The sequence below is a fragment of the Diaporthe batatas genome (assembly GCF_019321695.1).
Source record: "Diaporthe batatas strain CRI 302-4 chromosome Unknown Contig00003, whole genome shotgun sequence".
Lineage (NCBI taxonomy): Eukaryota > Fungi > Ascomycota > Sordariomycetes > Diaporthales > Diaporthaceae > Diaporthe > Diaporthe batatas.
In genome coordinates this window covers 599,111-625,470 of record NW_025408550.1, presented here as the reverse complement: position 1 = coordinate 625,470, position 26,360 = coordinate 599,111, and the positions used below count along the sequence as shown (strand labels likewise).

The 26,360-nt window shown below is 58.9% G+C and overlaps 7 protein-coding genes across 7 annotated transcripts; 1 reads left to right on the top strand and 6 right to left on the bottom strand.

Annotated features, from left to right (window-relative positions):
• Positions 1 to 5,893: 5,893 nt before the first annotated feature.
• Positions 5,894 to 7,652, top strand: KVR01_003776 (uncharacterized protein; the record flags this gene model as incomplete). The annotated part of the gene is made up of 4 exons (XM_044787632.1): positions 5,894 to 5,922; positions 6,022 to 6,220; positions 6,275 to 6,425; positions 6,487 to 7,652. 4 exons carry the CDS (start codon positions 5,894 to 5,896, stop codon positions 7,650 to 7,652), a joined length of 1,545 nt encoding a protein of 514 aa, XP_044648791.1.
• A 1,264-nt stretch (positions 7,653 to 8,916) lies between these two features.
• Positions 8,917 to 10,037, bottom strand: KVR01_002197 (uncharacterized protein; the record flags this gene model as incomplete). The annotated part of the gene is made up of 3 exons (XM_044789238.1): positions 8,917 to 9,038; positions 9,107 to 9,960; positions 10,030 to 10,037. The coding sequence occupies 3 exons, from the start codon at positions 10,035 to 10,037 to the stop codon at positions 8,917 to 8,919; spliced, it is 984 nt and encodes a 327-aa protein (XP_044647212.1).
• A 509-nt stretch (positions 10,038 to 10,546) lies between these two features.
• On the bottom strand, positions 10,547 to 11,764 carry KVR01_002617 (uncharacterized protein). The gene is made up of 3 exons (XM_044788321.1): positions 11,296 to 11,764; positions 11,037 to 11,236; positions 10,547 to 10,878 (listed from the first exon to the last, which is right to left on the bottom strand). The coding sequence occupies exons 1-3, from the start codon at positions 11,548 to 11,550 to the stop codon at positions 10,683 to 10,685; spliced, it is 651 nt and encodes a 216-aa protein (XP_044647632.1). The 5' UTR covers positions 11,551 to 11,764; the 3' UTR covers positions 10,547 to 10,682.
• Positions 11,765 to 12,478: 714 nt separating this feature from the next.
• On the bottom strand, positions 12,479 to 13,924 carry KVR01_003048 (uncharacterized protein; the record flags this gene model as incomplete). Its single annotated transcript, XM_044782239.1, has 1 exon — positions 12,479 to 13,924. The coding sequence occupies one exon, from the start codon at positions 13,922 to 13,924 to the stop codon at positions 12,479 to 12,481; it is 1,446 nt and encodes a 481-aa protein (XP_044648063.1).
• A 598-nt stretch (positions 13,925 to 14,522) lies between these two features.
• Positions 14,523 to 16,274, bottom strand: KVR01_002116 (uncharacterized protein; the record flags this gene model as incomplete). The annotated part of the gene is made up of 1 exon (XM_044791578.1): positions 14,523 to 16,274. One exon carries the CDS (start codon positions 16,272 to 16,274, stop codon positions 14,523 to 14,525), a length of 1,752 nt encoding a protein of 583 aa, XP_044647131.1.
• A 1,487-nt stretch (positions 16,275 to 17,761) lies between these two features.
• Positions 17,762 to 21,366, bottom strand: KVR01_002096 (uncharacterized protein; the record flags this gene model as incomplete). The annotated part of the gene is made up of 2 exons (XM_044788099.1): positions 17,762 to 21,159; positions 21,234 to 21,366. 2 exons carry the CDS (start codon positions 21,364 to 21,366, stop codon positions 17,762 to 17,764), a joined length of 3,531 nt encoding a protein of 1,176 aa, XP_044647111.1.
• A 2,343-nt stretch (positions 21,367 to 23,709) lies between these two features.
• KVR01_002305 (uncharacterized protein) lies at positions 23,710 to 26,273 on the bottom strand (the record flags this gene model as incomplete). The annotated part of the gene is made up of 4 exons (XM_044787499.1): positions 23,710 to 23,840; positions 23,916 to 25,093; positions 25,140 to 25,889; positions 26,044 to 26,273. The coding sequence occupies 4 exons, from the start codon at positions 26,271 to 26,273 to the stop codon at positions 23,710 to 23,712; spliced, it is 2,289 nt and encodes a 762-aa protein (XP_044647320.1).
• Positions 26,274 to 26,360: the final 87 nt, after the last annotated feature.

Below are 26,360 nucleotides of genomic sequence, written 5' to 3'. Positions count from 1 at the left end.
TCACCTCTCGGAACTCATAGTGTGCGAAGACTTACTGAACATCATATGCCCCATAGCAGATCATATTAAGTATTCTGTTTCCCGTAGGTTGGACTGGCTAAGTCTGCACGTATCGATGATTGGAAAAGGTGACTTTTTCAATTAGTGACAGCCTTCGGCTTCTTTTCGAACCCCTTCACCGTTCGTTCACGTATGCATTGCCGCATTCTCTTTCTTTGAGCACAATGTTTAGTATCCATCAAATTCCAGGCTGGTCTGTCACGAAATCATTGGGCGTCTTTGATATTGGCTTTCAATTCCTGATTTGCCGCAGCTTAACAGCGGCTCAATATAAGGCTGCTTTCTCTTTGCTTGAAGATATTTCAACTCGGTCTTAATTACTGAAATCTCCGATTCCTGTGTATGAGGCGAACAATTAGAAGTGACCTAGTAGGTCCAAGACAGCCATCAATTGATACCTAAGTATGCCGGGAATGCATGGGGCCCCAAATACAAAACCCCGGTAAGAAAGGTCAAGAGGCCAAGAGCCTGGGCTTAGCACTGCCTATCGTGCCAAGAATTGTGCACTCTGCCGATGATCATGGGAACGGGCCTGAACCGGTGAAAATTGCGGCGCTGTATCATGATCATTTTATTCGGGCTTCCGAAGGTCCTTTGGCATCTTCATTCCCGGGTGGCGGTGGCTGCGAGCAGTCCAAGTCTTTTAGGTTCCGGCCGACCAGAAATTCGAGTCGGCTTGCTGCCCAGGTGCCGTTATGCAAGTTGACGTCAATCCTTTCAGCTGAGATTTGGGGGCTGACATTGAATGCTGACCAAATTTGTAGATAATTGCACGTGTGACAAGTTCAATGCTGCCTTGAACCAACCTCATTGGTGGCCTGCTAATATAATATGCTGGTAGCTGGCCTTAAAAGAGTCCAGGAGATTCAACACCGAAGCTCACATTGTCCACAACCAACCCTGGCACCCACACAACCACAATGCAGCGCTGCACGATGAGAGGCGTTCTCGGCTCTCAGAGATCTACTGCTGGCCCAGAGCATGACCGCCAGTACAGTCCCCTGGACGCCACGCTTGGAGACAGCAACTCGGAGAGCCGGGCAGACATACTTCTACCCGACCGTGACAACTCTCAGGACACAGCACCGGGTACAGGCCCACATTTTGAGCGTGATGGCGGTGACCAGGATTACGCAGGCTTTATCTCTACAGCTCCCAGGAAATTCTTCGCCAGTGATGGTTCAGCTGGACCTCATACCGGCGGGAAAGCGCCTTCTTCGGACCCGAATCCGGAGGGGAGTTTACCTAGGCCCCCGCGCCATCGCCGTGCTCATTTTCTTTGGGACTGGAAATGGGAAGGTCTCTCGATAGTGACCTCGGTGGGTCTCTAAGCAGCTATTGTTGCGACGTTGGCAAAGTATAATCACCGAACGCAGCCCGAGTGGCCTTACAACATCAATATCAACTCACTTCTCTCACTATTTACAACCGTTATAATTGCCCAATTGGGGTTCATCTTATCAGAACGTACGTACAGCCCAACATCTCTGCGTGTCCCTCAAAGCTTCAGATCTGGGCGACGAGTTCACATTGTAAGCCTGCAGTGATCAGCCAGCTCAAGTGGCTGTGGTTTGACCGGCCACACCCCCTGCAAGACCTTGAAGACTACGATGCGGCATCAAGAGGGATAATGGGGGCAATTTCCTTTGCGGGCCGCTTTGTGTGGCAGCCTCGGGCGTGAGTAGTCCACTGCCATCCTGTCTCGGATGCCCGATAATAGGGTGTCCAGTATAGTGCTAACAATCCGGTGATGCGGAGGGTATAGTTATCTCGCCGTGGGTGCCGCCATCATACTGCTGTTATCGGCGGCGATAGGGCCCTTCACCCAGCAGAGCATCAAGTCGACTGCCTGCCGGCGCCCGCTGAGCAACATGAGCGCATCGTTGGCCGCTGCAAGTTGGGTGGGCTCTGGTCTGGCCATGGACGATAATGACGTATCACCTGATTTGGAGCTGATAACCGCGGCCATGCAAGGCATTGTTGGCGCGGAAAACAGCAGCAAGACGGTGCCGTTCGACTGTCCAACAGGCTATTGCGATTTTCCTCAACATCAATCTCTCGGATATTGCAGTTCGTGTGTCGATATAACATCCGACGTGGAAGAGACATACGGCCCGCAGGGAACGTACGAGGACGGTGTTAGGAAGTTTGAGGCATCTGGTGTGAACTACACAATCCCTGGGGAGGACTCGTCCTGTCAGCTCAACTTTGATGTGGTAAACGGGACAATCTCGAATAATGCCTGGTATCAACTACTTTATGCCACCCAGCTAGCATTTTGCCAGTCGTCTCACTCCGGACGCTTCGACTCCACCTTTCTGTCCTTTATTTGGTCCGCCTGCCCTCGGAACCGCGGTGGCGACTTGCGAGGCGATGCTGGCTGCAACAGCCACCCGAAGCAGCTACCATGGCTTGGAAAATCCGACTTGACTGTTCTCAGTTGCTCGATTGGGCTGTGCGTGAGGGATTACACCAGCCGCGTGCGCAACGGGATACTGCAGGAGACGGTGACGAACACGTTCCCCCCCGGCTACCAGATCGACGTCCGCAACGATGAAACAATGATGCTGAAATTACCCTGTATTGTCGACACAAAAGCCTACGACATATCGAATATCAGTCAAGTCTCCCACGCCCCAGGGAGGCAGTATACTACAGTTATCCTGGACGGCCAGAGGGTCAAGACCCCACTGGAATGCGTCTTCAGGGCTGGGTCAAACGTACCTTGGATCATGAAGGGCCTCCTGGGACCAATGTTCACCTCGGGTGGATACGGGGCCACTTCACATTGCTACTCACAGTGGAGCAAAAAAACAAGTTGCGACCCTTGGTATCTAGGGGGAATGTTCCGCGGCGGCAGGCCTACCGTGGAAACCATATCGTCCGACTTTGACAGGGTCGCCGTCGCGATCAGCAACCGGATGCGTGCGGTGGGCTCGAACGCGTATAGGAATGGATCCGGGATCGTGGCAGGGACAGTGGCTCAGACGACGGTCTGCGTACAGGTGGACTGGCCCTGGCTGATACTGCCAGCAGCGCTGGTGATACTCACGCTGGTCTTGTTGGTTGCTGTAGCCTCGATCCCAGAACGTCGCCAGGATTCCCGACAGCCTCTCTGGAAATCCTCAGCCTTGGTTGCGTTCTTCCATGGGATCGATGTGCTGGCCGACGAAAGGGATCGTGCGGGCGAACGGGCTGCTCGTCCCATGGCACCTGCCCACGGGGCAGATGGTTCCCGACCGTCATCACCACCACTGCTGCGGGGACAACACGGCGATGGTCTGATGAGCCTCGAGAGCATGCACGCCAGGGCGAGGAAGGTCGTAGTTAAGTTGTGTGCCGTGGCGGGAGGGCGTCAAGGTTTTGTCAAGGTCGATGACGATCACCTCGACGGCTCCAGCAAGCTCAACGGCCCAGCTGGTTCGCACCGCGGCGGGGACACACCCTCGTCGACCCAAACACCACGCAACAGCAGCAGTCGCAGCCGGGCTCCGTCATATTTGCAAGTGGACCTGGGCGTGGCGCTGACCCCATCGATCCGCAGTTCTCTGGGTCGACCAACTCGGCATGAATTCGAGGGAAGCCCTGATAAGCGACAAGTCTAACCAAGGTCGTTGGCAGCGCGCCTGTTGTAGGCATCTGGAGCGATGGCGGCCCAGCTGACGCGACACAGCTGTCACCAGCGCGCACGGGCCATCAAACCAGCTTCTCCTCATTGGCGGAAATTTTGCCCACACCAGCCTGGGCAGGAGCGACTGGGGGCCTGCCCGGGCTAGTCAGCTAGCTCCAGGGAAACATCCCCTTCGTCCTTGCAGCCCTCGCCCTCTGGATGCGCTAATGGTGATCTGGCTCGCCATCCAGGGCGACGACCCAAGCTGCCGGGACACGAAATGGACGGGTCACAGGTCGCCGTTTCTTTTATTAGTCGAGCCGGCTGTGCGGAATGCGACCGTGGAATTTGACCTCGTGGATGGCGAGGTGCGCAGGCTGCCATCGAGTGGCGGTTGGTTCATCCCACAGGCCAGGCCATTGACTCGTCGCTCGGCCAGAACGACGAACGCGGATTCGACATCACTTCGGGGTAAACGACCGTCATGAGCAGGGTGGATGAATGAATGACACAGCAGCAATCACACTTTGGGGCCGTCTACAGAGCATCATTTCATGCTCTGCCAGTGGCCTGCAAATTACGACCAGTCAGTCTGCGAGGGCTGTTCCTGCGGACGTTGGCTGATTAGATGGCCAAGGCCTGGGGCTGCTTTCCGAGCTGGACAAGCTCACCAAGCATTGCCAACACTGACTCGTGGGCCGTGGCGGCGCTCCCGCCGCGCCACTTGGGGCTCAACCGAACCTTGGATCCTCTCGACGCCTGGGCAGCATCTTGGCTCGCCTAACAAACAACGACAACTCATTTGAGGGCCACGAACAAAGGCACCCGGACCGCAATTTTCTGGAGTCAACTGTTTAATCTTGCGGGGGGTTCTTGGTCCCCACCGACGGGCGTCCACTGACATATCACATGCCGTAAGCCCCGGATTCCTCGAGATAAAGGCCCCCGTTATTTCCCCAGCAGCTCCATTTCCCCAGCAATTCTAGGCCCCGGTGGAAGTGCCAGGGCCCACCTCCCCGCCAGATTCCCAGAAATCTCTCAGATTCTGGGGCAGACGCTAACCTCGGGTCAAGAGTGCAGCATCGACGTCGACGTCTCCCAGGCCTTCCTCGAGGAGCTAAATGGCCTATTCCCGTCCTCACAACATGCCCGGAGAGGCTGCTGCATCCCGCACCTCGGATGGTAGAGATCGCCGCAGATCTCGCGGGATGGACACTCTTGGCACGCGGTGGTATCAACCCCCAAAAGGCAGAAAAGGGCAGGGTCGCCGAGGGCCATGCTCCCTCCCGCTGCCGGTTTTCCGGCCTGGGCGAGCTTCAACCCGCATTATCAGCTGCGGCTGCACACACCATGATGCGCCTGGGCATGCAGCATTGCAGCACCTGCTCCTTCGTGCCTCGCCGCGTGGCACTGGCAGCAAGAGGCGCTCGAATTGTCGGGGTCCAAATTGTCCAACGCGGGACATGCCTTGCAGGATGACCTGGATGAGAAGAAGTTCTCCTTAGGACCCCCATCCCGGCACTCGCGGTATCGACACGATTGGTGGAATCCAACCCCGGAAAGTTTCTCCGCATCGACCCCAGACGGTATTGGGCAGGAAGGGGTGTAAACCTGGGGAAAAACACGAGCCGGTCTTTTTGGAATCACGGGGGAGCTGGGGAGGACAGGACCAGCGCCTGCCAGCTCCTCCGCCGTGGGGAACGAACAATCCCCGGCCGGGGCAACTGGTCCTGGTCGGTGAAGCTCGAGATCCATCTTTGTGTCGTTTCTCCTCTGCTCCCGTGGACAAGCTTGTTAAGCTTTCGGCTAGCCGACCACCTCGACCGGGCATAGCTCCATGCCATCGCCTCCAGTCTGCCGCGAGGGGATCCTTGTGACTGGCCATGCGGCCCTGGAAAAATGGACCCTCTACTTATCATTGTGTTGCACCTGCTCGGCGCTTTCCATTCGCGAGCCTTGGGCATGGGTGGGTGGTGTTGGCGTGCAGCCAGCTTCTCCATTAGGAGACAGATATTTCTGCATGTATTTCCGTTTCTCGTGCATACATAAATGCCTTGCGCCCTTCCACCTCCACCACTGCCTTGCCCGCCTTGCTCTCTTCATCCCTTTGCTTCTTGACAACCTCGACGCTGGTGACCTGCATTTTCTGGGTCATCTCCTACTGTTGCCTCTCCCCCAGACAACACACAGCAGGTCGGTCGACCGCCTGCACAGACAGCCAAGATGCCGTCCAAAAAGTTGATGTACAATTGGTACGTCCACCTTGCCCCCCCCACCCCCCCACCCCCCCCAAAAAGCCAACCCATATAGAGGAAGTCAAGTAAAGTCTGACCGGCGTCGTCTCTTCACAGGTACATCTCCATAGTGGCAGCCATGTGCATGGTGCTCTATGGTTATGATGCCTCCACCTTCAACTCGGTCCAGGGCTCGCCCAACTGGCTGGCCTGGCTCGGCCTGAGAAAGGAAGATGACGAATACCTGCTTGGGTTGATCAACACGGTGTACGCCATTGGTGCGATCGTGTCTGGCTGGTTCATCGGAGGTCCAGTTGTAAGCCACATCCACCCAGCATTTCGGTGGCCTCCAAACTGACACAAGGGCCAGGCCGACTTTCTCGGGCGTCGTTGGGGCATGGGAATCGGGTGTTTCCTCACCATCGTCGCCACCATGATCCAGACCTTCACGCCCAAGGGCAGCCTCGGCTGCTTCATGGCAGGTCGTGTCATCATTGGTATGGGGCAGGGAATGGCCCTGAGTTAGTGAACCCCACCCCTCACCACACGGCATCATCAAACTAACAAACACGCCACACGCAGCTGCCGGCCCCGTCTACATCAATGAGGTGGCGCCCCCCGAGATCCGAGGCTACATCATGGCCTTCTGGCAGACCTTCTACTCGGTCGGGTCCTTCATCGCCTACTGGATCAACTACGCCTGCTCGCTGCACCGCGCCAAGCTCGGCGAGTGGGACTGGAAGATGGTCGTCATCTTCCAGGCGCTCGTGCCGACCATCATCATCTGCCTGCTGCCCTTCCAGCCCGAGTCGCCGCGCTGGCACATCAAGAAGTCGGGCAACATCGAGGCGGCGCGGGCGGCGCTGGCCAAGATCCGCGACACGGACGCGCAGGTCGAGGAGGAGCTGATGGTGATCCGCGAGGCGATCGAGTACGAGAAGGAGGCCATCTCGTCGGGCTACGGCGCGCTGTTCAAGGACCCGTCGGTCCGCAAGCGCATCTACCTCGCGTGCGTGCTCAACGTCGGGCAGCAGCTGACGGGCCAGGGCACGCTCAACTCGTACTCGACGGCCATCTACAAGAAGGTGTGGAAGTCGGACGCCAAGATCAACCTCATCAACGCGCTCAATTCGACCTTTGGCATCCTCTTCACCCTCAACGCCGTGTGGACCGTCGACCGCTTCGGCCGCCGCTGGCTGCTCATCGTCGGCGCGCTGGGCATGGCCGTGTGCACGATGCTGGTGTCGGTCGTGGGGCTCACCACGCCGGGCACGGACTCCAAGTCGGAGCCCGTGGGCATCAGCATCGTGTTCCTGCTCTTCCTCTTCATCTTCTTCTACAAGCCGTCGTGGGGCGCGACGGTGTGGATCTGGACGTCCGAGATCTTCTCGATGAACGTGCGCGCGCAGGCGGTGGGCATGTGCTCGCAGATGCAGAACGTCGCGCAGGCCGTCTTCAACCAGTTCTTCCCCTTGTTCCTCAAGCGGGAGGGGCTCAAGTGCATGTTCTTCTTCATGGCCATCAACATCGTCCTCGCGGCGTTCGTGTGGTTCCTCGTCCCCGAGACCAAGCAGGTGCCCCTCGAGGAGATCGACGTCCTCTTTGGCGGCGCCAACCACGTCGACAAGGGCGCCCAGATGCTCGGCGTCCCCGAGGGCGAGAGCGGCGCCCACCACGTTGCCGAGAAGGACGGGCGGGCCACCGTGCAGGAGGAGGAGGCTGCGGGGCAGCACATCTCGCGCGCTTAGGGGGCGTGCGTCTGTGCTTGGACGCCGCTGTGGGGGATGTGGATGTCGGCAGACCAGAGCCGGCGCGGACATATTTGCATGCTATTTTTAATTCGAATCAAGCTTCAAATGACTTCTCCTTCCCACCGCGCAACATGCCTCGTGTCACATGTCCCAAGTTCCCATCAGCTCAACTCCAGGGGGCAGCACCACGACATGCCGCTGATGCCCGCCGCCTGTCTCCCGGGCTTTCAGAGTTGGGAGCCGCCTTGCCCCTTGCGGCCAGGCGTTTTTACCATGGACTACTGGCCGGCCGCTACATGATCCCCGTCTTCCTGGGGGCTGTGACTTTCAACTTTCTGACCCTCTTCTCTTGCCCTTTTGCTGACGAAGATTTTGAATTACGGCAGGACGAGGCAACTACCTGTGGGGTTCGAGTGGGACCAAGTGCCCTGTCTTGGAAGCTCGGCCCTTGCAAAGGCGAGCCAGCCCCTTCACAATCAAGCAGAGGCAGGTAGTTTCAACATGGCACATCCGATAGCATCACCAGTCAGTCAGCTAGCTGAGGATCAGAGGACTTTTCTTTAGTGGACTCAGATACTACGCCAGCCTGGGTCGCTCTGCCCACGTCCTGCGGCACGGCACCTGCCCTGTCACCACCAACCGATCGGTCGAGCTGCGGTGTTCCAGACAGACCTACGGCATCTTCACTAGCATTTTCACCGATCAGCTCACTGTCATCATTGTTTGAGATTGGGAATCCGCCTTTATTTTTTTTTTAGCCAGGGGACGATGTCTGGATGTTATGTGCCGCGGCAGGAGAGTCTATTTTCATCCTGTCCACTATTATCAGGAAGACCCGCCAGCCGCACACACAGCCCATCTGTTCCAACCCCCCTCCACCCCCCGGGCCCAGCGTCAGACAGCCCCGCCCGCTTCCCGCCAGGCGTGTGGCAGCCGGTCTGCTTGCCGTCATTGCTCATCTCTGCCCTCTTCTTGTCCAGGGTCGAACTGGCAATCTTCCTGCCGCGCTCGCCGTTGGGGTCGGCGACGATTCTCCTGAGCCCTTGCTCAGACTCCAGAGCCTCCCCCCGTCCAGACCACCCTCCACTTATTAGAAGTCGAGCTGAGATCCGGGCAGCGCACGAGGTCTGTTGTTGCCTCTGGGAAGTAGGAGCTCTGGTGTGGCCGCTGACCAGCCCCGGGACAGATCGCGGGTTCCAACGGGTCATCCTGGCCACCGCTGAAAAAAGGGAGGATTGGCTGAGCCCGGCCAGACGAGCCTCTACTCGTCGAGCCGGATCAGGATCCCGTCCTCTCGCTCCGTGTTCACGGCTGGCCGCGGCTCCCGCGCCACGAACGGGGTGGTGTAGCGGACCTCGTTGAACTCAACGAAGCCCTGCTCTTCTGTGATGATTGTCAGCTTCTGCAGGATTTGGAGTTCTGTTTCAGGGACAAAGAAAGGCTTAACTCACCCCAATCCGTGGTCATCCCCCTTGGCAGGTTCGGACTGAACCGCGGCCAGAGGAACCCGTCGATCACCGCCACCCCCAGGAACGCCGGCCGAGAGCGCACCAGGTCCCGCTTCCACCCGCCCGGCATCCGCAGCACCACCTTCTTGTCGTCGTCGTCGCCGCCGTCGTACAGGAACTGGTTGTACTCGGTGACGGACTTGCTGACGACGGTTGACTCCGGGATGGCCGGCTGCGCGTATGCCTTCGCTCCGCGAACCCAGCGGGCAGCGCCGGGTGACACGCCCAGCTTGGCGGCCAGGCGGTAAACGCGCTGGGTCCGCGCGCCGTTGTTGTGCCTCTGGCGGGGCGTGTTGTTGGGGATGGTCAGGAGCCTGAGCTCTTGGGCCACCGCCGCCGGGAGGGCTGTGGCGACGGTCCTGGTCGCGGTCTCGGGCTCGTCCACCTGCTTTGTGGCTTTCCCATCCTCGGCGGGATGGTCGGCAGGGGGAGCGGCGGCCTTGGGGGCAGGAGCCGTGACAGGCGCCGAGTGGATGGCAGCCTGTTCGACGGCGGCTGCGGGACGTGCCTGGACGGTGGGGGTTGTTGGCCCGGCCTGCCCTGTGACGGGGGGCGAGGCGGTTGTCTCCGCCACCTCTGTGGCGGGAGTGTCGGGGCTGGCGGGGGCAGCGGTGGTGTTGTTGATGGTGTTGTTGGCTGGGGATGACGGCCCAGCGCGGAAGTGGTCCAGCTCCTTCAGGATCAGCCGGTCGAAGTAGGCGTCCAGGTCCCCCATGGTCGTTGGAGAAGTGGACGCCGCCTCGGGCGCGGCCGCCTTGGGGGAGGAGGAGGAGGAGGAGGAGCTGGAGGAACCGGAGCTGTGGATGTCAGTCAGCGCGATGTTTGTTTGGCAAGGTGGTGTTGTGGGAGGGGTAGTGTTGACTTACCAATCCATGGTGGATGGATGGGTCTGGTCTCGGGGATGGAAAGAAATGGTTGTGTGTGAGAGAGAGAGAGAGAGAGGTGTGACGATCGCAGGGCTGTGAGCTGCGATCTCCAGGCGACGAACTGATCAAATGTCTCGAGCCTCTGCTCAAGTGATAAGACTAGATCTTGGGGTTCGCTGGCACCTGGGTCTGGTTGAGAAGTCGGAGGATCAGAGTTCTGGCTGGGGGAGGCCTGGAATTAAATAGTCTTGAGAGGGACGTTTCCAACTGCTGCCGCCTGTTCAACGACAATTGCTGGCTCCGTATTGTGAGGTTTGTATTGTGCGCTGGAGGTTGTTGTATTGTTGTGTCGACCACTCAGAGCGCGAGGGCACAATACAATTTCATCCCGACTCTGCAGTCCGTCTAGAACGCTCTTCTGCTATTGGTTCAGGCCTGGCAATACACAGTCAGAGCAGGTCCGGACAAGGTTTGGTTCAGTGTGGGTGAATGGACCAGTGAATGGACTTCATCCAAGTTTTGGAACCGTGTGTGGAATTTGACCTATGCAATGCTATCGTCTAGATTGTTCCCACTGCGCACGCAGTATGCCCACACTATTTGCCCATTCACTCTATTCAGAGCCGACCATAGTACTGACTGACCACACCAGCTTACTCCCAATCATCAGCAGCAACCTTCATCCAGTTCACACCCACGAGTTCCAGCCCGTGCTTCTTGGCAAACTCGACGGGCTTGAAGGACCGCCGCTGGGTGAACTCCTCGCCCCCGACATCCTCAGGCTTGAGGTCCAGGCCGTGGTGGACGGGTTCCCGGAACAGGACGAACAGGTACCTGTGAGGTTTTGACCTGTTGTTGTGGAGCGGCGGGTGTCAGCACATGGGGACATAGATACACTGTATACGGGCTCCCACCCTCCCCAGATGAGAGAGAGAGCTCTAGGCGGGCGTGCGTGAGGCTGTCTGTCTACAGGAAGGGGGATGCCGGATGGAAGACTGATTACTCACTCCTTCGTGGGGCCTGGCGGGTGGTACGCCGTCGCAGCCGGCTTGGTCGCGGCCACGACGTTGCCGTCGCCGGCGCCGCCCAGGGGCTCGAGACCCGTGATGACCCAGTGCCTCCAGAAGGCGAACTTGGGGTCGTCTGGCGTGGGCGCGTCGGGGTCGACCAGCATCAGCGTGTAGGACGTCTTGTGGTCCACGTCGGCCTGCGCTGGGGGTCAGTAAAGCTTGAGCCAAACGAACACACACACACACGTATACATACCTCCCGCTGGAACGAGACCACAGGCTGCACCTTTGTCTCGCGCACGCGGAACAGGTTGCCCAGCTCCACGGCCTTGTCGCCGTACGAGACCTCAAGCCTGGTCCGCGGCCGGAAGCCCTCCGGGATGAGCTCGGCGGCCGGCCCGGGGACGAGCCCGGCGTCGCTGAGGGTCTGGGGCAGGCGCTCGCCGTGGGTCTGGAGGGCGGCCTTGACCTGCTCGACTGCGGATGCGAGTGTCTCCTTTGCGGCCTCCATCTTGCGGTTGTGTTTGGCGGGGTATGTGTGGTGTTTCTTGCGTGGTTTGTTTTCGTTGTCTTTGGTTTTGGCGGGGTAGGTTGAAGCTGCTGTACAGAGAGAGAGATATTTGAGAGCTGTTGTCGTTTGTCGCTGTTTGCCCAGCTTCTGGTTGCTCGGCGAGTGGTGGGAAAACCCAAGGCCATCTTGGCGGCTGCTTGGGTGGGTACCGCAGTTGCGGTCGAGGGAGCTGAGGGGAGCTGCTGGGTGGGAGCTGCCCCACCATGTACATATCAAGGGACCACCCCGCCAACTGTCTGACATCATCGTGATCTGCGCCCACTGCCCTCATTCTCCCTGAACAAATACTTGCCAGTCTACCATTTCAATCATATCCACGACAAGCAGCACTGTCCGGCCTCGGAGACCTCTTGGGAAGCATAAACTGCAGTGACATTAGCCTTCGCGTTTCACATCGACTGCGTGATCCGAGTCTGTCTTCACCCAAGCAAGTGAACCACACAACCCGAGCACCACCAAGATGGATCGACGAGGGACTGGACATCACACAAAGCGAATTCTAAATCAAAGGGAAAATCGACAATGATCACAGATTGATGCACTTGGGCCTTCTACAGCCGTAGCCCATTGCTGGCAACCAATAGTAATCCCACCCGTGTCCTGCAAATGCACATCTAGAGGCCCTCTCATCCTGCTTCTTCTGATGTTTCCACAAAGTTCCCCCCTGCCTTTTTTACTTCCCGAGTAGCATGCGCTTCCCCTCTTCATTTCTGTGCCATAATCCTCGCTAACAGCCCTGAAGATGTGTACATCGTTGTTCAGCAGGTGACCCTCGCCGTGATCTGACGTATTCAGCGAGAAGTCGTCCTCATCGCCCTAGTTATCAGTAGGCAGCCACGGTGGACCTCGAGGTTGAGATGCGGTCACGTCAACTAAACCAGACAGTCTCAGACAGCTGCTGCGGCTTGGCACTCTCGCCAGGCGAGGAGGCACCACCACGGGCCCCGCGGAGGCGCTCTTCGACCGCCCCCCTGATCTCGCCCACCTCGGCGCGGAACTTGGCATCCCGGTGGTACCGCTCGGGGTCATCCTCAAAGACCTTCAACATCTCAGTCTGCCGCTGGTGGAGCTCCTCGACCTCCTGGCGCTCCCGGATCACCCGCCGGAACTCCTCGATCTCGCCCAGGTCCGCCCGCAGCTTCTCGATGTCCGCCTGCGCCTGCCGGAGCTGGCCCGCTTCCTCGGCGCGCTGCGCCCGCGCCGTGTCCTGGACCTGGCTAAGCATGTCGGCTAGCATTTGCTCCATTGGCGTCTCCTGGGGCGTGGCCTTGTTGGTGTTGGCGGTCTGGTTGGATTGTGTCCTGAATGTGCGTGATAGCTCCTGGACGTTGTCGACCATGCTTCCGGTGGCGGTGGCAGTAGCTGGCTGCGCCCCGGACCGAGCCCCCCCGTGATCCTCGACGTCCTCGGCGGTATCCCCCAGCGTCTCCCAGCCATAAGGGACACGCACCAGCGAGAACACACGGTTGGCCGTGTTGAGACACACCACCCCCTCGAGGGCGGCCTGGTACTCGCCGACGAGCCGTGCATGGTCTGACACCACCCTGTTAACATCGGCGCCATACTCCCTCACGAGCCCCCTGTTCTCCTCGGCCGCCCGCTCCTGCGCCTCCAGCTGCGCCTGGAACTCCCCGACGCGCAGCGTGACGTGCTCGCGCGCCGCCGCGATCGCCTTGTCCTGGCCGAGCAGCACGTCGCTGACGGAGCCCATGTGCTGCTTCGCGGCGTCCTGGTTCTCCTCGACGGCCCGCTGGTATTTTGCGATGAGGTCGCACAGCAGGCTGTAGTTCTGCGCGGCCGTCCGCGAGACCTCTGCGGTCTCGTGCCGGCGGGCGTCCAGGGCGCCGCCGACGGACCCGAGCTTGTCGTCGTACTCGTTGCGGAAATCGGTGTATCGCTTCAGCTGGTCGCTGTGCTGCTTGTGGATCTGCCGAAAGGCCTCGACACAGCTGGTCCCCGTCCGCTCGACCATGTCGCCGTAGTGCTCCAGCAGACCTTCGACCCGGTCGAGCGCCTGCGCCAGCTTCTTTACCTCGTCTTCTGGGGGAGCGATTTTGCCATCAATGTGGGAGACCTCATCCCGTTCGTCCTCGGCCGCGAGATCTGGTGTCGGGGTCGGGGTCGGGACGGGGGGCTGGCGCGCGCCGCCGTTGATCTTTATGAGCTCCCTGGTTGTGTAGATGACGAGGGCGAGGGGGGGCAGGACCCCTGGGAGAGAAGTGCAGCTGCCGAAGAGGCACTTGCAGGCCCCTGTGAGGAGACTCAGCATGCACAAGCGGGCCTTCAGGACCTCAAAGGCTTTTGGTGTGCTCATTTTGCGTGTTGGCCGACGATGACAGGAGCCTTTGGGTTTCCCGACAGGAATGGTCGTCGGCGGTGCTGAAGCAGAGTAATTACATGGGAATAGGTTCGTCGTATGATATGTGCCCTGATTGGATCGGCTGATAAAGGCAGAGAAGCACTGGAGCCCCAGAGTTAGCAAGCGACGGTATACTGACCATAGGAGAAGACAAACGGAGAAAGTGATGGCTGAGGTCGTTTGGATCACCCAGTCGGAATATGTGCTGACTCCCGACTCGGAGTCTATGTCGAGGTCGACTTTAAATGTTTCGTATAGGAGGACGAACTGCCAGAATGTCGATGATCGAAAGGACTCAGGTGGGTATGTGGATGGAACATCGAATTCAGAGTGGAGCGACGTGCATGAACGATGCAAGGTTCCTCCAGATATCGAGGTTGCGTAATAACCATTTTACGGTGTTCAAGACCCGAGTGAACAACGATAAAGTCACTTCTCGGACACATGTTCACCTGGAGACTGGGATCGATGTGAGTGAGACCAGCGATTCATATCGCCATGCGATTGATACAATCCAATTCAATTAGGATATCCTGACTAACCCTTCCTCGTATTACCACCTGGGCGCCTTCAACGACGCCCGCCTTACCACACTTGCAGGCGCAGTCGAATTCGACGGCAATGTGCTCTCAGGCTTATAACACCACTTCTCAAAACAAGCACCACACCCATCCGGCAAGCTGGCCCCCTCCTCCTTCATCATAACCGCGCACGCAAGGCAAAGCCCCCAGCCCTCCTCCCCATCCTGCGTCGCCGTCGCCCCGCCGTTGGCGATCATGCCCTCGGTGACGTCAAAGTCATACTGGAACTTGGTAGTCGGCAGGTTACTCTGGTACGTGTAGTTAACATTAGGCAGGTAAACAATTGTCACCGCCTCGGGCTCGCCACACCCGAAGAACACGGCCCGCTTGTTCAGCCCCTGCTCGAGGAATGTGTCTCGCGGCGGGATGGTGGGCATCCGCGCCGCGATGCGCGACGTGTTCTTGGTGTACCACGACGCGTCGACCAGGCTCGCGCCCGTGGGGAAGTCGTCCTCGTCGGCGGAGGAGTCGCTCAGCACGATGACGGACACGTTGCGCGCGGGCTCCAGCAGCGGCTGGACGGGGTCGTTGTGCAGCCCCAGCCCGCCGTCGACGAGGTACAGCTCGTCGAGGTGGAACACCTCCTTCGCCTGGCCGCCGGCCCCCGGCGCGCCGGTGTCGAGCCCCCTGAACGGGTTCGGGATGCGCGCGAAGTCGAGCTTCTCGTCCACGGCGTGCAGGACGCCCGCGAGCTTGTCGAGCACGTCCTTCTCCGCCGCGCCGAACGCGTCGGTCTCGACGCACGCCTGGTTGCCGAAGAGGTTCGACCCCGTGCCGAGCACGAAGCCCAGGTTGTCGAAGCCCGCGGTGCAGTTGGTGTCGTTGGCACCTGTCCCGAGATATTCGACGGGGATCCACGCCGCGACGCCGTCGCTCCAGCTCCCAAAGTCGAACGGCGTGAACTCCCACACCGTCCCGTTGTCGGTGGGGCCGCACCGGCCGGCCTTGGTATCGACCCCGTTGGCGTCGATGATGGGGAACGGCGCGTCGTGCCCCACAAAGCTGGGAAACCCCGCCACGTCCGACAGCCGCACCGCGGCGCCGCCCCGGTCCCCGGGCAGCAGCTGGTACGACAGCAGCCGCGACCACGGGTCGTTGAGCGACGTCGGGTACCCGGCGTCCCCCTTGGCGCGCACGTCGGCCGCGATGTCGGCGTACGCGCCCCTGGCCGCCTCCCAGCCGCCGGGGGCCTCGAGGCCGTGCGAGAAGGCGGGCTTCCACAGGTCGCCGGCCAGCTGCGTCACGGTCGGGAAGCCGTTGCCCGCCCACGAGGAGACGAGCCAGCCGCCGCCCGAGACGCCGACGTGGTAGGACATGGCCTGGAGGAGGCCTTTCGTGGCCGCGTTGTTGGAGCTGGTGGTGGTGGTGGTGTTGGTGTTGTTGTTATTGTTGGTGACTTGCTCCCTCGCGTCCATCGCCTGTATCACCCCCGCGCCCGTGAGGAACGAGCGCCACCCGCCGCCCGAGATGGAGAGCGCGAGGGCGGGCAGGCTGCCGGAAGATGAGCCGAGGCCCGGGCTCTGCCTGTCTAGCCATTGTGCCAGGGCGTCGTCTGCCTTTTCCTTGCGGGCCACGCGGTATGCCTCCTCCCTGTCGCTGAGGTCTGTGTTTCCGCTGCGGACCAGGGGCCCGCTGGGGCAGGACGTTGTCGTCGGGGCGTAGGGCGAGGTGGCGGCTGCTGCTAGGCCGAGGGAGAGGTAGTATAAGGAGAGTGAGGAGTGCATGTTGCTGAATTGAAAATCAACGAATGACTAGTAGTGATCGTGATGATAAAGAAATGAATGTGTGCTGGTACTTAGACCGTGAACATTGCCTTTGGGAATAATGAGCGAATAGGCAGGCAACAAACAACCGCTTGAACTAGAAGAGAAATGGAATACAAAAACAAGAGACTCGGCTTGTGTGGAAAAAGCAGGGCCTGGGTGACCAGAGTATAATAAACAAGTCAGAGTCAGTAGGAAAAGGCGTGGTGGTCCTGCCCAGCAAACCATCCGACCCACACCCGGGCATCCGGGGACAACTCTCCCTCCCAGATCAAAGGGGCCACCGACTCGACGGGTGCTATTTTGGAACCCACACCACGCCGGCCCCGCTGCCTCCCCTTCTCAGCCCTACAGCCGAACCAGGAAAACATTTGAAACGGGCTCCGCTGCTCGTACGGATTGCCTGGGCCCGGACTGACTCGTGGCTCTCACCGTCCATGACATGGCGAGATTGGATGGCAGTGCGGAGGCTTCGGTTGCACCCGGGAGCCGCAAGTCATGATGCCAAGGGCCCCTGAAACCTTCCTTGCTCGCTTTGGGCACTGCCTCGCTGTTTTTGGTGGTTGTATGTATATATAAAGGGGTGGACGGGCCGGCGGGTGGTTGGTAGTCCTTGGCGGCAGGTTGATGATGATATGCAGCGGGTGGAGCGTTCAGACTTACGGGTGCTCTGGTAGATTGAACCTTTGCTCTGCGAGTGCTATTAGATAGATGGGACGGGGTTTGGGGGCTCACGTTATAAAAGTCTACGGTGAGAGATAGAGAAGTTGGTTGTAATTGGCTGTATTACTTTGCCATTACTTGATGATCATCTACTGAATGTGATCATCTCGAGACATGGAGCTACTGCAAAGGCTCATCATGTCGGGTATCTCAAAGTACACTAAGAAGCGCTCAAAGTCATGGGTATTGTACCCTTTTCCGCTTTACCAAATCCTCTTCCTTCTTTCCTTCCTTCCGTCCCTTACCCGCTCGCTACCGTCCACGCTACTCCTCCACCAATCATTCCTATACCTCCTAGCCTCCCAGCCTCCCGGCCTCCCAGCCTTTGGGCTTCTTGTCCCCTAGCCCTCCGTCCTCTTTACTTCAACCCCGCAAACGCTCAGCCGAGCCATAACACCACAGTGGTGTGTCTGTGAGTCGGCGAGCTGTTGTTTGGGGAGAAGTGGCGGTTCTTTCTGGCAGCATCAGCCTGCTGGGGCCTGACCCACAGTGAGTAGGCACCCAAGGCATGTTGTCACGCCACGCGGTTGAGGACGCGGCCGAGTCAACGCTGAAGTCTGCTGTGTGTCGTGTGCTGGGGGATGGATGAGTCGTAGCCATGGTGAGGACCCGAGGCATCTTGTCAAACCACACGATTGAGGACGTGGCCGATTAGGAAATGCCGAGGTATGGAGCCGTATGCCAGGGGAGGAAGCTTAGATGGTGGTGGTGGTGGTGGCAGACGCCTAGACGACATCAGGGGCGTGCTCCCGGAGGTACTTCTTCCCATGCTCCAGGATCTTATTGTGGATCATGTCGCCCTTCTCCTCATCCAGGGCCGGGCTCGGGCCCTTCTTGAAGCTCTCGACGACCTTCTCCAGCGCCGTGACGAACACCTCCTGCGCCCAGTAGCTCATGATGTTGGTCATCTGCGCGGCGGTGTACCCGTCCGCGTCGTAGTCGTAGCCCGCCCACGGGATGAGCTTGTCGAGCGGCCACACCTCCGTGTCGAAGTGGTCGAGCGCCTCGGCCCACCGCCGCGTGACGGCGTCGCCGCCCCGGCCCTGCAGCGTGATCTTGGCAAAGTTGCGCGTGCTGCTGCGGATCCTCTGCTCCCAGTCGAGGAACATGACGGTCGAGTACCTGGTGGCCTTGGCGGGCTTGGTGGGCTCGGTGGGGGACAGCACCACGGTGATGTGCGTGTCCTCGTCGTTCGCGTCCGAGGGGTCGCCGTAGTCGACGACGTCGTCCTGTGCCGCGAGGGCCTTCTCGATCTTGTCCTTGGCCGCCTTCAGGCGCCGCCGCTCGTCCGCCTCGTCCGCCACGATCTGCGCCTCCACCTCCCGGTGGCCCTCGATCTGGTCCTTGGTCATGCGCTTCATGAGGCTGCGCGGCTTGGCGGTCAGGCGGGGCTCGTCCGGCCGCGTGACCCGCATCACCTTCTGGGCGTGCTCGCCGTTGTCGTCCGAGGAGGCGGCGGCGTCATCCTGAGATGCGCGCTCCTGGACCAGCCCGCTTGTCATCTTGGAGGAGGATGGGGAGGAGCCGCTGCCGGAGGCGTCAGAGGCGGGAGACTTGGGCGGGGTGGCTGCCTTTGCAAAGTCCCACATGGCGAACGCCTGGTCGACGTGCTGGTCCTCGATCATCTCCTTGGCCTTGCCGGGCGACATCTTGCCGGCGCGGCCCTTGGGCTTCAGCGTCCTGCGGCCGTTGTCCATCGGGGAGTCATCCTCGACCTCGACGGACGGGGCGGCGCGGTGCTGCTGGCTGGTGTGTTTGCGGGGGTTCAGCTCGGGCTCGTGGACGTGCGTGGGCTCTGGCTTGGGCTGTGGCTGTGGCTTGGGCTCCTCGGCCATGTCCCTGAGGAAGATGTTGCCCGGGTCCTCCGACTCGACGGTGTCATGCGTGGCAGAGGAGCTGGTCCCGTATGCTGAGGTGGTTGGCTTGTTGGTGGTGGGCTTGGGCTTGGCCGCGAAGGGCGACGGGTTGGCCCTTGACCGGAGCTCCTTCATCCGTTCTGAGGCCTCGCCGGCGAGCTCCTTGATCCATTCTGCGGATTCGTCGTCGGCTGGTGTCATCGGCGCCTCTGGTGCCCGGGGTGAGGATGCCTGCTCAGACTCGGGCAGCTTCCCAGCACGGAAGGCTTCCTGCTTCTTCTTGGCCCACGAGGCGGCATGGCTCTCGATCGTCTGGGCCTTGCTTGTTACCGAGGCTGGGCTGCCGGGGTTTGCTGCCGGCTTCTTCTGCATGAAGATGCTGGCCTTCTTCTTCTGGGCCCCCTTGGGTTTGATCGTGGGTCTCCAGGGCTGGGCGGCGGCAGAGGCTGAGCCGAGTTCAGGGGATGATGGTCGGCCGCCGGTGTGTCCGGCCGGGCGGGGAGCATCTGAGGCTGGGAAACCGTTGAGTCTGGCGGTCACAGCGGGTGAACCGAGTTCAGGGGATGGTGGGCGCGGAGCATGAGAGGCTGGGCCACCGTTGATGTTGGTGGCAGGAGAGGCACCATTATTTACAGGTGACCTCATATCGGCAGCAGGCTGACCTGTTGGGTGGTTGAAGGTGGCAGCCGGGAATGGAACAGGCTGGCCAGCTGCAGGACCGAAAGCGCCAGCATGAGTGGGGGAAGGCTGGCTTGGTGGAGGAGAGGGCAGTGCAGCTGGGGCCAGAGTCATGTTGGCCATGGAAGGGTGTGGCCGCTCATCGTCATCGGCAGCGAGCTGAGGTGGAGGACCGAAGCTCAGGGGTCCCATCGTAGCCCCCCAGTTGACCTGCGGCTGGTTCACAGCGGGGGCAGTGCCATTAAAGGAAAATGAGTTCGGGTTGTTAAAAGTTGGCTGGTCGAAATTGAAGAGGGGCGCCTCAGCTGGAGGAGCGGTGGTTGGTGTCGCTCCCGCGTTGGCGTTGTTGCCCGAGACAACTGGTCCTTCATCACCCATTGCGATGTCATCGAGCCCTGCGCTGCTTGGCTGCGGCGGCTGAGGTGCGAACTGGGGCTGTGGAGATGGAGCCTGGTGAGGTGGAGGCTGCTGGAACTGGGGGTGAATGGGTCGAGGCTGGGGAGGCTCAGGCAGATGGAGTTGCCCGTGAGGCAGCTGAGGCTCCTGCGGCGCATCCCTCATCGGGGAGTCGTCCTCGACAGGGTTTTCGGACCCCTCCATGTCCACATCATCAGCTGGCTGAGAGCCTTGGCCTGGTGGTGGTGTCCAGGCTCCATTTCCCTGGGGTCCTTGAGCTTGGTTGGAGGGGCCAGGCTGAGGAGGAGGCTGTTGTTGCTGTTGCTGGTGGCCAGGGCCGGGGCCAGGACCAGGGAACTGCTGGCTGTTGTTCTGAAAGCCGGTGTGGGCAGCAAGGCTCAGGACAAATTGCTTGAGCTTCTCGTGCTCGGCGTCCTGGACCTTTTGTCCGGCGTTCAGGTCCGCAATCTGCTTCTCCTGCTCGGCAAGCTTCTCGCCCTGCTGGGCAATCAGAGTAGCCTGCGCCTGGTTCTCCTCCTTGAGCTTCTTGAGTTCTTCGCCCTGGTTGCTGATGTACCCGCCGTGCTCCTCAGACTTGTCCTTGAGCCCCTGGACCTCCTCGGCCTTTGCTGAGGCTTGGCCCTCGGCCTTGGACTTCTCCACCATGGCTTTGAGTGCCTCCAGCTCGCCCGTGATGTTCTTCTTGAGCCCTGTGATCTCTTTGTGCGATGCGCCCTTGTGCTGCTCGAGCTGCTTCAGCAGGGACTTGACCTTGTTGCTGGTCTCAGTCTTGAACTCGTCGTTGTCCGAGCTCTTCACAAAGTGCTTGTCCACCGTATTGACATTGTCGTCGAGCTGGATGATCTGCTGTTGTGCCCACTGGGTCCAAGCCGTCACGTGGTTGTTCAAGGCCTCCTGACCGGCCTTGGCAGACTTGGCCATCTTCCACAGCTTCTCAAAGCGCGCGGGCGACGCAGCAGCCATCTCTGTGGTGAGAAGGTCTGCGGAGGAGGCGGGGTCGGAGAGGCGCTCGACCTTGGCCTCGAGCTCGTCGATGCGACGCAGGACACCGGTCAGGTTGTCCATGGCCTTCTCCTCCTCGCGCAGGAAACGGGCCAGAGTCGAGTTCTCGGGGCTCACGAGGGAGCAGAGGGCAGACTCCCTCACACTCGCAAAGCCAGGGCGCTTCGAAACTGCACGTGCGGATTGTTAGCGGTGGTTGTCAAAATAGTGAGCCCTGGCTGGGCGCGTTGGGGTGTTTACGGACAGGGTTTGTCGGTGAGGATCTTTGGCTCGGGGGCCATGCCAGTGACCGCCGCGAACCTCTCTTCGAAGGTCATATGCTTCGGGTCGACGCGATCGGCGCCAGTGCGCGTCTTCTTGTTCTTGATGGGTGCCATTGTGGACGATTTGGAAGAAGTCGTAGTATGTGTGTGTTTGTGGTAGGTAGGGTGGCACAACGAAGACAACAGAGAGTTGTTGATGACAGAGGAGGTTGGGATTGATGGGCAGTACAGGATTGAAATTAGAAGTTTGGGTTGACAGATGGGTTGACAGAGGAGTTGATGGATGGATGGATGGCAGAACAAGATGAACTGTGGTCTTGAAATGAAATCTCAGTCAACTCTGGTCGAATCCCAGATTGTTGTTGTTGGACGGAGGAAGATTGCTGGAACAGGGGGAATGCGAGGGTTTAAGTACTTGTGGATTTGAGGTCTGCAGCTGCGCAGAATAGCAATTGTTGGTGCAGTGACTGTTCGTCAGTGAATGGAAATGTCACTTGGTAGATATCACATGAGGTGCTTCCACGGCAACCCACGATGTGCCCCTCCATGAACCGCTGCGAGCACAGTGATCTGCCCAATAGAACGGAGGCGAGGCTCCACAAGGTGACTCCCTCTCAGGAGCACGGACTGATGGGGACAATCGCAATTGGTTCCGTTAAGAACAATAGGAACTGGTGCCATTCAGAATCTGCGAGCTGCGACGTGATTGGTTCGTTCCAGAATACACAGAGAGTCACTATTGTGTAGAGGACCATCACCTGCACACAGTGCAATACGTTGAGAGCACTGGTTACACACAGTATGCCCATCGCTCACGGCTGTGTATTCTGGCACGTGACTACTTGGAAGCACTGCAGAAATCGAGTGGATTTTGGGACTGAAAATGTAGGCAAATGGGTGGTTGTTGATTCCTACAAACTCGAAGTTGCGTGGCCTGAGACGCGAGGCTTGCCCGAAGCGTTGCTTGGGCGGCTAACTAAGGAAATCTATCAAATACACAAAGCTTCCCTCAACTACTCAAAAATTACAGACACATTCTTCAAATCGCACACACATCGACTTCAAATGTTCAGAGGTGGTTGTGTTGCCTGGTGGCGAGGTGGGAGGTGGGAGGTGGGAGGTCTGGTCTGCTGACGTCGAGGCTGACAACTTCCCAAAATGGACCTCGCGCCTCGCCGTTGTGCAGGTGTGGTGGGACTGCAGGCTTTAGTGGGGCGGTAAGCTTTAGTGGGGCAGAAGGCTTTAGTGGGGCAGAAGGCTTTGGTGGGGTAGCTTGAGAAGGCTTTGGTGGGGCAGCAAGCTTTAGTGGGGCGGGCGGGGCGGGCCGTTTGACTAGCGCGTCAGCCTCGCGTCGTCGCGCGTCGCGCGCACTGCGGGCGCCCTCAAGACCAGAGCTCAATCAGGCACCAGCACTGAGAACCAGGGCATCAGAGCAGCATTTTCTACAATTTGATTGATTTCATTCCATTGAGTAGTCTAAGGATAAGTTTCATGTCATGCAGCCCATGCTGCCCGTTTGGCCTAATTTTCATATCATGCAGCCCACGCTGCTCGTTTGGCCTAATTTTCAAGTAATGCAGCACATGCTGCTCGTTCGGCCCAGTGCCAAATTTCGTGTATTGCCCAAACTCATTCCCCTAGACTCTCCAGTATTTGCCCAAGCGTTGGTAGCTGGCCCTCAAAGGCGGTGAAAGGCGGGGTGTATGTGATGAGATCAGCCCACGTGGATGACCAAGTCTGTTGCCGGCAGAGTGAACTCGATGACGGAAAGCAGCTTGATGCCGACAGGGGGAGTCGGCGCTTTTGGCAGAGTGAACTCGATGCCAAAAGGCTAGGTCTGATGTGGGCAAGGCGGATGAGTGGAAGATGGTAGCAGAGAAGCTTGATGCAGGCAGAGCAGTCGATAAGCTCAATGCAGGCAGAGCAGTTGGGAAGCTCAATGCCAACAGAGCAGTCGATAAGCTCGATGCCAACAGAGCAGTCGATAAGCTCGATGCAAGCAGAGCAGTCGATAAGCTCAATGCGAGCAGAGCAGTCGATAAGCTCAATGCGAGCAGAGCAGTCGATAAGCTCGATGCCGGCGGAGAAGCTCAATGCTGGTAGAGTAGACCTGAAGCAGGAACCGTGGATATGGTGAAGGCAGGGTAAGTCTTCCGTCTGGGGACCAGATCCCATCGCCCGTGTTGCTGTAGTGTGCTGAAGCACGGTATTATGTTGGCCGGTGAGGTAGGCTGTCTTATGAAGACAATGGCCCGGAGAAGTGTTATGCAAGGCGGAGGTCGGGGAAGGCGTCTGGGTGTGTCAATTAGGTGTGATTGGGTGAAGGGGTCTGGGCCACTCTCACGGATGTCAATGAGGCCGTGTTGTCGTGAGTTCATTCGTGGCCACGGCTGGTATTCTGTACAGGTGTTTCGACAATTTTTTCTTGTTTTTCGGTTCGGTGGTAATTGGTGCGGCCTACTCATCCGCAGGCGGCTGGGGGAAGTTATCGGGGTGATTGTCCTTCTCATTCGAAGGGAGAAGGTTCATGTTGGAGTTGCGCGCCCAGTCGACCGTCAGGTCGGACTTCCTGCCCGCATCCTTGACCACTGTTTTGACGAAGAATGTTAGCACTTGCATGGACAAGGCGGTGAGGTGGGGAGGGAATTCCAATGGATACATACCTTGGCTGGCGTACTGCCTCACCATGTCCTGCTCGTCGATGAAGGCTTGACCGCAGCCTGAGAGGTGGTCACGTGCGTGGTTGTTCCGAAGAGAATCGCTAGCAAATCGCTGCTTGCAGTTGCGGCGCGGACACTTCATGAATGCATAGAGGCCGTAGCCCTCGTCGGTGCTGTAGCCAAATACCCACGGGCGTGTCTTGCCCATCTTGGCGAGCTTGCTCATGGCCACGGTGTTTCTGCTGGAGGGTAGGGCCTGCGATGCTGGCGCCGGGTAATGGACCGGCTTCTTTCCTTGCTCAGGCGCTGGCTGCCCAGCGGCCGATGATGCCCGGGCTTGACCGCTGTGGGAAAGAAGGGCTGCTGGCTCATGCATCTCTTTGCTTGCGGTGGACGGCCCAGCCTCGGGGCTCGCGTGTGGGAGGCCCGCAGAGTTTGTGTCCTTTGTGAGGCGGCGTCGCTTGGAACGAGATGCCCCGTGGCTTTCACCACCATCGTCATCATCGTCGCTGTCGTTGTCAGCATCAGCTTGAGCCCTAAGGCGCTTCGAAGAGCGGCGCTGGACAGGAGCCGCAGTTGGAACACGGCGAGAAGGTCCAGAGCTCGTGGCAGCAAGTCTGGTACGAGCCGCAGATGGACCAGGACGAGACGGCCCAGAGCTCGTGGCAGCAAGGTTGGTAACAGCCGCGGGCTCGGTCAAACGCTGTCGCTTCGGAGCTCTCTCCTCCACCACCTCGCTCTGGTCAATCTCGTCCTCCTCGTCATTCCTCTCGAGGCCCATCATCTGTCGATAACTCTTGAGCCCAGGCTGTCCCAGAGGATCTGTGCAGTGGTTGGGATTGATGCCAGGATTCGACATCGGGCGCTTTGAAACGCGGCTCGGGCCATCCTTTTCGGGTTCTACGCTCTGCTCGTGAGAGCGCTTTCCGGAGCGCTGGTCTAGCGGAGCACCGCTGTCCAAGCCAGGGGTTTGAGTGTCTTGGTGTGCAGTTGGTGCTGTGGAAGCCAGGCTGGCACGCAGCTTCTGGACGCGCTTTCGACTCAAGCAAACCTGCCACCAGGCCAGAGTCCTAACTTTGTTTTCATCAGGTTTTGTTCCGTCAAAATTGTCGAGATGTGGATTGTGGGGTGCTTTAAAGTAGAGCATTTCAGGATCCGACCAGTCTTCTGGTCCCTGTTTTCTAATCGCCTCGTATTGTGCCTTGAGCGAGTGTCAGTTTCAACTACAGTTGGATATTACACCGGCTGGGATGACTTACCAGAAGCTTCGCACCGGCGCTTCCCATCGTTTTCAGTCTCTTCATCATCACTGACTCCACGCCATCTGCTTGTCTATTCTCCTCCGTGTAGAGAAAGGGGTTTCCCTTCCGAGTGTTGGTAAACACCAGAAGCATGTCGTTGAAGAATGCTGTAGATCCGTAGCCAATGGAGGGGTCCAGTTGAAGACCTTGCTCGATGAAACTCAAGCAGCGAGGCCTCCAGGTTACACCCTGGTAGTTGTCCGCGTTCTTTTCGTGGGCGAAGTTGATGAATGGCTGGGCATTCTTGAGCTTCATCAGACCCCGCAAAAGCTCCAAAAGGCCGGGATTGAGGGAAAGATCGTCATCGGGGTTGATGTTGTGGTGGTGCGCCATGTTGCCATTCTCCGCTGTTCCAAGGGGAATGTGGTTGATAACAGGGGGTTCAAAATCACTGCTGTCGGAGCCTCCTGTTGACAATTCTTTATGCATGTTATGGTAGGTGACGTAGCCTCCTTTCCCGAACCAAAAGTACACGCCGGTCGCCGAGTCATAGGGGATAAACTTCGTCATCGCCTCTGTGGCATTGTCATCGTCTAGACCAAAGGCCATTACTCTTCCCCGCTTCTCGTTGAGCTCTGGCTGGAGACGGGTGCGAATTCCATCGGGCCCATTGTATTTTAGGTAGACGGCCAAGAGCTCATCTCGCTCCTGCTTGTGGACATCTTCGCAACGCTCACTGCCAACGCACAGTTAGCCAACATCTACTGCGAGACAATGTTTTCCGACGGGTGATGGAAGCACAAGGCTTTTGATTGCTGGTGAAGACTCCTGGTAACTCAAGACCAGAGTAAAACCGTGATGAAATGACTGGTAATGGAGGACGCGCTTACAAGAAAGGGAAGACGTCTTCTTTGAGATACTCAATGGCCTGAGGCTTGACGTCGTCAGGGGTAGAATTTCCAGGGTCCCGGATTCCTCTCAGCAGCCCTCGGTGTTCTTCGTATTTGCCACCGCAGTCATAATCAGGACCATCCGGATTGGGGCGGAACTGGCTGATGAATTGCTCATGGATTCTATTTCGTTCAGCGGGATCCGTTGTGGTTGAGATAGCGGGATCCATTGCGAATGTGATGAATCACGACTCGGGGTGTGATGTTGACTGGTGGTCTGCTCAGCTCGCAGACGTGGCTCTGGGGCACTTGAGCAA

What these genes read in the sequence shown, in the direction of transcription:
- KVR01_002617 (XM_044788321.1), bottom strand. Translation starts at nt 11,550, where the DNA reads ATGGAGGCCGCAAAGGAGACACTCGCATCCGCAGTCGAGCAGGTCAAG. An exon ending in TGGTCTCGTTCCAGCGGGAG is followed by an intron (nt 11,237 to 11,295) that starts GTATGTATACGT and finishes CCCCCAGCGCAG; the next exon opens with GCCGACGTGGACCACAAGAC. An exon ending in CCGCCAGGCCCCACGAAGGA is followed by an intron (nt 10,879 to 11,036) that starts GTGAGTAATCAG and finishes CCACAACAACAG; the next exon opens with GTCAAAACCTCACAGGTACC.